Raw genomic sequence first — 11,477 nt, forward strand, 5'->3', positions numbered from 1 at the left:
TACTGCCATTAGGGATCTATCATAAAAACGGAATTCATTTTAACAAAAATTAGAGCCATGAATTGTAAAAACTCTACGTTGTGATGGTTCTAGATAGCCAAAAGCTCGTAATATAATCTTTCATTTTAAACCTTAAACATTTTTGTTGAACGATGTGCATTTTCCCTAGTGAATTTCTATTATAACAATTGTTGTTGACCGTTGCATTTTATTAAAATTCGATTAAGCTGTCACTGATTGTAGTGAATCGTTATCCAGGTGTTACTTACATTTTCTTTTTTCACTTCTTTCAGTTGGGCTGGCCTAATTTCCGACAATTTAATATTAAAAAATGACCTTAAATTGAAATTTGAAAAAAATTGAGCTGAAGTTTTACGTGCAGCACTCAACTGCTATACTTCTAGATACATTTCTGAATATTATCTTTCATTAAACGAGAACGAAACATTCTGAAGCAGGCTTTGCGAAATAGCAAAGCTTTTAAACTCCACTTTGTTTTCAAAAATCGAAAGCTTACTTGCGGTTAAGAAATAAAACTTCATACGACACATAATCTTCCAAAAACTGAACCTACCACCAAGAAACTCCCAACAAACATGTCATCATAAAAAAATACAGTAGTTAATTTTTACAGCCAAGCAAGTATATTATGGACCCGCATATTGTATAATTTACTAGCTTTTAGCTAATATTTTAATAGTAGACCTCTATGTGTATCATTACTCATTAGTATTAGTTTAGTAAAAATGTACTCCGATGCTCTTTGCCATAAATGTGAGGTAGTGGTAATGAAATCCACTGAGAACATTACAAACTTACACATTAATTTCCTGATGTATGCATACTGCAATCCATTACACTTCAAATACCTAGTTAAATTTGGTAGAATTGTATTTCGTCCTTAACTTTCCTTTTCACAACTAAAAATTTGAACTATAGACAACGCATTTCGGTTTAATCATCGAGAACACCCCGACGCTATCATACCGTAAATCTAAAGCAAGTTCATTCCGTGTTTAAATTCCTACATAACCTAACGACAGTGTTTCGGCGAACCACGCACCAAAACCCTTTGATCTCCATAATCACTCATCTCAGTATTTGTGTCTTGATTTTTACTTCAAATTTCCGTGAGTCCACTCTTTACACTACAATAAGTAAACATTTTGTATTTGAACTCTACTTTTTCTATAAAATATAGTAAGTTTTGTATAGGAACACATATTAAAATTCTGTAAATACCATAATCACTCACATCCGTATTTTTTTCTTCACGCACGTTCATCCTTTACAATCCACCATGAAGTCGTCCTTACAGTAAATTTTGTATAAGCGAATCCCATAATCACTCACGTCCTTATATTTTCCTTCACACCTTATTTTACATTTCAATGACTCCACCCTTACACTCCAACAGGTAAACATTAAACATTTTGTGATAGGATACTGTTAACGGTACAGGGGGTTAGTAGTTTGGGGTAAAATTCAGAGATAGATGTGAAATCTTTACTCCCTATACTCCCGCAATACAAATTTATATAAATCAGAAATCTGATACAACTGAATAGGTACTGAACGATTCTCGAGTTCGTTTTTGGGCTGTAACTTTGTACTGTTACGGCCTGATGTGTACCAATTTTCAGAGCGATCGGACGTTTTTAAACACAGTTATCGTGCATACTGACAGACGGACGAACAGACAGCAGTACAATGTTATAAACGATTTCGGGAATCGTTAATAATTGTAAATTTACGTTGATATGAAATATGGCCTTGGCGGACGGTCGGTTAACTAATAAAAGTAAATGATATAACTCAAGAACATATGTGAAATGTGCAAGGACATACGGTTCAATTTTTCGGGAAACAATCTTGTTGCCCTGGAATGCTCGTCTTCTCTTTTTTCTTGGATAATGTAAAGTTGCGGGGATAGTTGTTAGCACCCTTGCAACATGCAACTATAAAGCTTCCGACGGGCGGTGATATTTTTCCTTTTTTTCTGGCCCGTCAGGTGGTGAAGGCAAAAGGCCTTTCTTTCTCTGATCACAAAACCAGGAAATTTCTTTTTCCTCAGTGCAAGGTGTTGTCTCCAAAACTTTTACAATTGCGTTTGCGCGAAGGGTGGTCAGGTAGAGTCAAGCATTACATGGTGGCATTAATGGCATTAATTTTCCAGGGACGAACATGTACCGTATAATACGAGTATGTCAGCTCCAATTTTTACGTAAAATGATCAAACCGTTCTTATAGTAAGTTGTTTATAAGAACCACTCATTAAAATTCTATTAATCCCATAATCACATACCCCGATTCTTTTATTAATTATATAATATATTATATGTTATACGTTCGTTGTTATAGTAAAGTTTGTCTCCAAAACTTTTATTACTATACTACTATAAGAATCACTCATTACGACTCTGTGAATCCCATAATCACTATGACCTCCGTGTATTCCTTCCTTGACTTTTTATGTTACCTTTCCATGAGTCCACCCCTTACACTACATCAGATAAAATTTGGTGATAATCTACCTCATATTTGATCTCTAAACCAATTGACACCTAAATATACAATTCTACCAAATTTAATCATTTGAATTGTAAGGTCTGTAATACCTACTACGATAGTATATGCATTTGTACATACGTACATGTGCATTCCATTATGTAATACATAATGTACGTAAGGGAATTAATGTGTTCGTTTGTAACGATTTTATTATATGATATCCATTATTCTTTTGCGTACAGATTTATGGTCAAGAGCGCAATACATTTTTATTAAATTATGTAATAGTAAAGGACACAAGGAAGTCTACATTGCAATATTAGCTATAAAAAAGATTAGCATGCCCTGCTGACTATAAATTGCCAACTTCTATTTTGTCGATGATACGTTTGTGGATAGTTTCTCGGCCCATTTGTCTGGCAGAAATGCAATACGCTACTATATTGTCGTCGGGCGGTTTCCTATTTTGGCGAAATGTAAGACCATATTAATGATTCTACAGCACGATAAGCTGAACATGTCCAAATCAATTAACCCGTTTGCGAACGTACATGTAACAGGCAGGTTCATATACGTGTCGATGTCATTATTTGTCACAATGCATTAAGAGATTGAGATGCGGTTCTTTCTCATAGAAAGTTAAAAAAAAGGTCGTAATCTAAACTTCCCAATTTTTATTCTTCTGTCAAACTGATAGGACAAGCTGAGGTGATAACATAACTAGCTCCCAGGTGACAATAGCACCCTGCGCATTTTAAATTTTAGAAGATATACGGTTTATATTACCCATATAATTCGCACTTTTCGATTTGGTGTTTCTAGATGTATACATCATACGCACCTTCCTATGCAGCTTTTATGTCAATCCAATGAGTCTCGCCTATTATATATACGATCATTGTTAATCGTTACAAAACTACTTCCGGGTAGGTAATCATTTCGGCGGTACACTTTTTTGGGGTGGTTAATTTATATGTTGCAAAATGATTGATGACGTGTGGAGTTTTTGTGCGGTTTAATATTTTATTTTGAATTTTTCTTTAGTGCGGTGGAATACCAAAATGTATGTGTATAGGAGTATAGGTAAGGGGAAATTTAAGTATAGACATATTGGTTTTGTAATAACGGGCACTTACGTATTCAAATTAGGGAAGGAACTAATGGCGTTTATATGCTCAGGGTTTTGTGTAAATAATGGAATGTAACATATAGACCACGAAATCTATATTTTATTATCATGGCATAATTCGCACAACCAAGCTCTATTATATTTTACCATGACCTTGTTCTAATACTGAATAGAATTTTCTATGGAATATTTTGTAAGCCAACTAATATACTTGTAACGATATTTTCACTAAAAATCAATTTTAGTATAACATGCAAATCATACAAAAATTTCAAGCTTCACACTCTGTTCGATACATGCTTTAGTTTTTACTAATGCTGGTAATTTTGTAAGTACTAGCTCGTTTATCGACTGTCTAAGCTAAGCACTATTCCCGCTATACAGAAAACACGAAATGGTAGTAATTTCAGTTCATATGCTACATATACATAGTACAGTTCATCAATAATGTACAGTAGGTAATATTACTAAAGCAAGCTCATGTGGAGATACTCGCTAATGATAAGGACGCGTGTCCTAGAAAGTAGTCGGTAGTTACATCCACATTATTATTAGGGATATTGTTTCTACAAATCGACAAAATCGTAGTCTAGTCACGATAGTGATATTAATGAAATTAGAAAGCTATTACACGACGCATATTTACAAAGCGTACATGTACCTACCTATACAGGACTAATTTAGCGAGATCGTTAAATAGAAAGGCCATTCATAAAATTGTAGGCGTTTCGTGTACAATTATGTAGACGATTATGTAACTGGACTAATGTCCCATCGCTTGAAGTGCACTGTATAGATTAACAGCACAATGCATGGGTTAGTAGCTGACCAGAGAAATATAATGGCACGACTGTCAGTAAAATGAGTTTAAAATGCAGCAGGGTGTTAGTGTTATTTCTCTGGTGTTGGGTGCAGTGTCCTTGGCGTCGTTTTATACTTTTACTAAGATGGCTGACTTTACAGAGTGCCTTCAGGATACCTCTACCAGTCTCCATACCTAGCAACAACAGCACCAGGTAGTTTAGTAACTGCGCTTCCGGCCACTCAACTTACTCATGCTGCCGCCGTTGCAGCTGCCACGACGCAGTTTTACGAGTACCAAAATGCCGCCGCCGTCGCCGCCGCCGCAGCCGCCCCGTACCCTAGTCAGTATGCGGGAGGTTTCGAAGCTTATACACCTTACACTGGTGCTGCGGGTACGTTATCTTAGGCATTAATTCTCGGTTGGTTATAATTGTCGCTTAGGCACACCTAGCTACATGCCTTATACATATGCTGCACTGCCACAAACACCAGGGCTATCCGCCGCCACGGCAGGTGCATTTTCAGGATTGCAGTATCCCACTGCTGCACAAGCACAAACCCTGCAGGATGCCAGATTGCAGTAAATAGGATTATTTAATAATGTTACCATTTTTTATAGTGTAGTTGCATTTTATATATATTGTTCAAATTTAAACCACTTTTGAATATTTGTTATACGTTTATATATAAGTACTTAAATTATTGAGACTAATATTTGAAATGTGTAAAACGTTGATAGCGAGTAATCATTTTGGTTTTCATAAGGGATCAACCTATCTATTTACAAAAGTTCGACAATATATGATCACTTGGTCCACAAATTTGAAATGGTTGAACAAAGTAAATGCCCTTTTCCTTTTATAGGGGAGTAAAACATGAATCGCATGTGGTGATACACTAAATGCTCAACTCTCAAAATGTGAAAACTTGGTATTTTCCATAAAAAAAAACTAATCATCGCCAGTTAAGTGAAAACGTTCTCACCATGGTACAATAACTACTGTAACATTAATAATGGATTACGATATACTTAAACTTAAAACAGAAACATTAAAACCTTGCATCCAAGAAATAAACTTTCGCACACAAGCTTTCAAGAAATCTATGTGGGGGATGGGGAGCTACCCCTCATAGATTTTCGTAACCATACGGTACAATTTTTTCCACCTAGATCACACGCTGAAAATAAATCACTGGCGGGGTGAGTGAAGTGGTGAGCCCCCTGCACTATGTTTTTGTAACATTTTATTGCACAAAAATAAGTTTATTATTTATTGTACTGGTATTTATTATAGTAACCTGGTGTTATGATCGATACAGGTACAAATTGTCTGTGATTATGTGTTCATTAACTATTGTAACACCTGATTATTATAATAAATTCATTACGCAGGGGTGCGGTGTAATCACTATCCATAAAAATAATAAACCCCCAATAGTGCAATAGTTTATCGTTTTGGTGCCGTACTTTATGTAAAGAAAAGTTTCTTGCAGGATAATACATCCTTTCCACGTTACGTTTTTAATATTTCTACAGAGTGGGTAAGAATTTATATTGTTCTCTCCAGTGTCGAGGTAATCCATCTCGGTGTAATTACAAAATTTTTTAAAATTTGAACGAGTTTACGAAGAGGGCCACTACAATTGGATAATGACAACCAAACTGCTCAGATTTACGAAGCCTTATCAGGGAATCGTTCGTATTAAAATAAAGATACGTGCAATATGTTCTGATCCTCTTACAAGATAAAGTTTACATACATTATTTTTGGAAACTTTGTGGAACCATTATTTACCTAACGGAATATCTAGTGGAAGATTATAATATTCTAACGATAATTAGTCAATCTAATAAGTCTAGTCGTAAAATATTTCTATATATTTAGTCAACTAAATATTATATTTATAGGTTTATTTTTAAATCCAAATTATAAGAGAAATGTTTATTATGCTGCATCTAATGCCGCATTCAGTGAGAATATATCTACTTGTATATATTACTCTCATATATTTAAAATTAATATATTTGTACTGTACAGTCATCACTTATATATAATAATAATTATTTTTGAAATTTTTAATTGTACTGCACAAACTTGCAATACTCTAGTTTAATAGCGGAAGATCCAGTTCGTTGTATGACGGTCATTAAAATGAAACAAATTTCTTAATGCAACAGGTGACAGTCAATTGCAAGAGTTTGTTCCAACTCTATAGCACAATTTTTTATTTAACTATTAAGCACTTATCGTAAAGAATATTTTGTAATACTTACTCAAATGTAACTTATATATATTAAATTATACTACTGCTCAACATTAGATAATACTAACGTATTTATTATGTAATTTAACATATTTTGATTCGAAAAATGTTCCTTATACTGGACAGGAAAGTGCATTAGTGCCTTCAAACATTTTTTAAAACTTGTGATATTTGCACATTAGCGTCGAATTCAGCATACAAATTGTACAAATTTACCATCTAATAGGAAATGACTAGATTGTACAATCCGTCCAGTTGATTAGTGCTTAAAGCTGGTTCTGCACAAATACAATAAGATTTTGTGGCATAATTAACTTATGTGCACAAATGCAATAAAATTGCTTTAAATTTCTTTCAAATACAGTTAATCAATGGCACAAAATTTTGTGGTAATAAATTTCACAGCGAATATCAAATTGATAATCGTGATATACGTTTATCTTATAGGTAGTACTTTATAAATTAGAATTAAGTTGTCTTTATTACTGATTTTAATAGTTCAAATATAACTTCTTTTCTTATGGCAATATTTTTATACAAGGTGAGTTTTTTTTCATTTCTACTGTCGAATCGGGATCTCGTGTAGCGTAAGAGATACACAGTCGATTAAATGGGCAAAGTTATGCGGAATTATGCTGATTAACTTTTCAAGGTTACTTGTAGCTCGTCAAATAGCGAAGTTATGACAAAAAACCGACAAATGTCATTCTCGAGAATGTTTTGACGTTCATTTATTTTCAAAGATATAAACAAATAATTTAAACAAACCATCAGTAATTTTTTCTTACCTTTCTGATGGTGCTAAAACAAAATTTTTATGACTAGTAGGTGTGCTTCGAGTAAACCACATCAGCTTTCTTATTTCTTATTGGATTTTACGTCACTAACGAAAAAAGTTAAATAATTTCAAGTAAGCTATGGAATTATTCCCATAAGAAATACTTTGAAAACAAAAATTTTAAATTCATTTTCAAATGAAATACTAAGCATTTATTGCCATTGGTTTTGTAATTTTTCCTCTATCGAGTGACATAACAATCCAATATGGTGTCTATAAGAACTTAGAATGTTGATGTGATTTATCCACAAGCTACAAAAATTTTACATTTTTCGGTTTTTGCCCACAACATCGCTATTTGTAGAGCTACAACACACTTTGAAAGGGAAAATTAATCAGCGTAAAATTCTGCATAACTGCCTATTTAAGCGACTTTGTATATGTTACGGTTTACGAAATCCCCCTAGTGAAAATAAAAAATACTCACCCTGTATATGTGTTTATGACCAAATATAGTGATATAAGATTTACTATTGTTTTCACAGAAGGACTTGTATAATCTGAATTAATAAAGCAACTCAATTTTTTTTAATTTTTATTACTTTATATCCTTGTATTCTTGCTTTGTAAATTTTTTTTAAATATTTATATTGTAATTTGTGACTTATGCAAGCAAGGTCTCCTCCTGTTTAACTATAAAAATATATATTATTATTATAATGAAGCTTACAGTTAGATATTTCACAACCGATCACTTGCCAATTTGTTACTAAAGCCGTCGTTTGTCGATCTGAATTCACCGCATCAGCTACAACTAAATTTCTATTTCCTACCAATTTTAGTATCTTTCTTTTTTAAAATTACACAAAGTTATGTAAAATATACCCGAAAGACCGAAAAGCGGCAGTGTTACAAGACTGGGCGTGCAGGTAGTTTAATCAGATTCGGGCCTCTTACCCAAACGATCGACCGCCAAGTCAAATTTTACATCAAAAAATTGTTCTAAGGTCATGCTAAACGACATTTAACGTACCTATTTATCCACCTCACAACATCAAACTCCTCTGGAAGATGTATTCATTGCTGTGTAAGTTCATCGAAATTTCTTTGATGTGTAGCAGTAGTTGGCATAATCTTTTGCTATTGAACAGAGATGTGCAAGGAATTGAACCTTCAAATCCTTATGGAGCTTGATATTACAAGATTTCAAGAATTGTTTCTCACGAAAAAGAAAGTAGTTCCGCTTTATTGGAGGTTTGTCTTTTCTTGTCGTATTCGTTTTCTCAGGTAATAACGTTGACTGTAGCAGTGCTGGCCCGAGTTGCTTTCCACGGGAAGCTGTGCACTTCTTTGTATGTGAATGATAGATAACGGTATCCGTTTTAAAGCAATATTATCACGCAGTGTGGTAGAGTATTGATGAATATCACGTCCTGTCTGGTAATTCAAATGATTATTATTCAAATGATTAAATTATACAATTTAATGTGTATACACGAGGGAGAGTTAAAATGCCATATTCGATAAATTTATCTTTACAACAGCTTTCTGTATCCCAAATTACCTACTAATAACGTGCATTGTACGTCGTTGCCGTTTACCTAATACCTGCCGAGTGACCCCATTCAATTATAGCGTAAATAACTGATGGAAGTCACCATATAGTACGTCATCAACGTCAATGCCTAATGGGCAAAAAGGTCTTGAATTTGAAGTAGTATTGCTAACCTTTTGCGCGTTAACTTCATATCCTCGGTGATGTTCTGAACTTCTCGTTCACCACAAATATTGTTTCGTTATCGCTGTACAATATGTGTCTTCGTGGGCTGAATATTCGGAAGGCAGCTATAAACGCCCGATGAACATGTTGATGACTACTTACTGTTTTTGTGGCAAAATACACGACAGCTTATGGTTGCTTTATAGGACTTGTTTGTATCCGCTTGTCTTGGTGATCTCGCAAAGAAAAACCGCAGGTTTCTACATTTTAGGCATTTGTTAAGTAGGTACGTAACGAACCGTATGATCGTATTTTTATCATTTTCAGGTTATCATTGAATAAGTCCAGGAATAATATTTTGCTTGATTGATTTGCTTGTTTTTTACTTAGTTCTGGGATTTTTTGTTTGAAGAAGGTTTCCTGGATTAGGTATCTCATCTCTACTTATAGAATTAGGTAGATGATAAAGCATCTCTCAATTCTGCGATGCTTGTTGCAGCAGGAAGCGTTTAAATCCGTAACAGTATGCTACGACCCTTATAATTTATGGTAAGAATGAAAATCTCAAAATGATATGATTTTTTGTTCTTGTCGCGGAATTTGCAACTCCAAAAAGTATTTAACATAAAAGAAAATATGTCGATTTATTTAATTTGTAGTTAATAGTGTAGTCAAAGTTCCGTGGATTTGTATAAAATTCAAAATAGTGCAGTTGATCTCCAAAATTACCAGAAATTATTCTTCTCTGAAGTAAATAATTTGTATGTAAAAAATTGTGGGATGGCGCCATCTTTAAGTAAGTATAATAAACTAGTGATGTAATCTGCACATTATATCTACTCTCGATCACATTAAAGGTTGCTTAGTGATAACAAATTAGTGCGACGAGCATGAGGCGAAATATTTTACCACGTTTACAAGGTGTTTTAAAGCGGAAATTCTCGCGAGTAAGCATAAAGTTATTGATGCATGTTTCCTATTTTGTGTTTAGGTGACGTCTACAGTCCGAATTGTCGAGGTCGGGCCACGAGATGGACTACAAAATGAAAGATCAATCGTACCCGCCGCCGTCAAAGTAGATTTCATTAATCAACTATCGCGCACTGGTTTAAAATGTATCGAAGTTACCAGGTACGTTTTGTGCAACTATTCATTTATAGTTGTTGCACTCCACATTACCCAACACTCTCTGGATTTTACACAAAGTCCGTGCGGAATAACTTTAAATGAATACAGAATAAACGATGCGAATACCAAAGTGAATAACGCACGCATTTTAGTTTTGTTAGCCCGAAATGGGTTCCGCAAATGGGAGATAATGCGGAGGTTTTTCAGGCCATTGAAAAAGTCCCCGGCATTTCTTATCCGGTTTTGGTTCCAAATGTCAAAGGTTTAGAGAGCGCTGTACGAAAAGCCCTTTGTTTGCTGCTTGTGTTGTTTGCTTCATCTTGAAGGTTTTAGATGAAAGTGGGAGTTAAGGAGATTGCCGTGTTTACGTCAGCTTCAGAAGGTTTCTCACAAAAAAACACGAATGGTAGCATTCAACAGGTGATAAATCGCACAAAAGATGTTATTAATGTTGCGAAAGATCATAGCATCAAAATAAGGGGTTACATTTCATGCGTTGTTGGCTGTCCCTATGATGGTTATGTTAAGCCATCGGCTGTCGCAAAATTATGCGAAACGTTACTTAGCCTGGGCTGCTACGAAATATCACTGGGAGATACAATAGGCGTTGGCACTACCAATTTAATGAAAGACATGCTGAAGGCAGTATTGGTAGTTGCCCCTAGTGACAAATTAGGAATTCATTGCCATGATACTTATGGACAAGCATTAGTAAATGTTTGCACCGCTCTGGAGGTAAGATAAGTACCTACTGTATAGAGTCGCTCATTAACACTATTTTAGTCTGGGATTACGGTAGTGGATTCAGCCGTTTCGGGATTAGGAGGTTGTCCTTACGCCAAAGGTGCATCCGGAAACGTGGCCACCGAAGATTTGGTTTACATGTTACAAGGCCTTGGAGTTCGTACGGATGTAGATCTGAACTCATTAATTGAAGTTGGGCAATTCATTTCCAAAACAATTAATAAGCCAACGAACTCGAAAGTGAATAGTGCGTTGTTTAAAAACTTGAATCCATAATTTCTGTATGAACAGCTTCCTGTATGCACGTTTGGTATTAAACCGTATTAAATGAAAGCGTTCTGTAATTTTCGGTAACAGTGGAGATTCCAACCCTCGCGACGTCGCTTTAACTCACCTGA

At 34.7% G+C, this 11,477-nt stretch overlaps 2 protein-coding genes across 2 annotated transcripts; both read left to right on the plus strand.

Annotated features, from left to right (window-relative positions):
• Window positions 1-2,622: 2,622 nt before the first annotated feature.
• LOC116166160 (RNA-binding protein 24-like) lies at window positions 2,623-8,074 on the plus strand. The gene is made up of 3 exons (XM_031481023.1): window positions 2,623-4,456; window positions 4,604-4,836; window positions 4,886-8,074. The coding sequence occupies exons 1-3, from the start codon at window positions 4,449-4,451 to the stop codon at window positions 5,026-5,028; spliced, it is 384 nt and encodes a 127-aa protein (XP_031336883.1). The 5' UTR covers window positions 2,623-4,448; the 3' UTR covers window positions 5,029-8,074.
• Window positions 8,075-10,020: 1,946 nt separating this feature from the next.
• On the plus strand, window positions 10,021-11,412 carry LOC116166159 (hydroxymethylglutaryl-CoA lyase, mitochondrial). Its single transcript, XM_031481021.1, has 5 exons — window positions 10,021-10,154; window positions 10,199-10,338; window positions 10,488-10,611; window positions 10,669-11,070; window positions 11,119-11,412. Exons 1-5 carry the CDS (start codon window positions 10,098-10,100, stop codon window positions 11,353-11,355), a joined length of 960 nt encoding a protein of 319 aa, XP_031336881.1. The 5' UTR covers window positions 10,021-10,097; the 3' UTR covers window positions 11,356-11,412.
• The last annotated feature ends 65 nt before the right edge of the window (window positions 11,413-11,477 follow it).

Source organism: Photinus pyralis, unplaced genomic scaffold, assembly GCF_008802855.1.
Source record: "Photinus pyralis isolate 1611_PpyrPB1 unplaced genomic scaffold, Ppyr1.3 Ppyr1.4_LG3a, whole genome shotgun sequence".
NCBI lineage: Eukaryota > Metazoa > Arthropoda > Insecta > Coleoptera > Lampyridae > Photinus > Photinus pyralis.

Coding starts and splice junctions, on each gene's coding strand:
- LOC116166159 (XM_031481021.1), top strand. CDS start 10,098: ATGAGGCGAAATATTTTACCACGTTTACAAGGTGTTTTAAAGCGGAAA. Junction 10,155..10,198: donor TAAAGCGGAAATTCTCGCGA/GTAAGCATAAAG, acceptor TTTTGTGTTTAG/GTGACGTCTACAGTCCGAAT. Junction 10,339..10,487: donor AAATGTATCGAAGTTACCAG/GTACGTTTTGTG, acceptor CACGCATTTTAG/TTTTGTTAGCCCGAAATGGG.
- LOC116166160 (XM_031481023.1), top strand. Junction 4,837..4,885: donor ACCTTACACTGGTGCTGCGG/GTACGTTATCTT, acceptor ATTGTCGCTTAG/GCACACCTAGCTACATGCCT.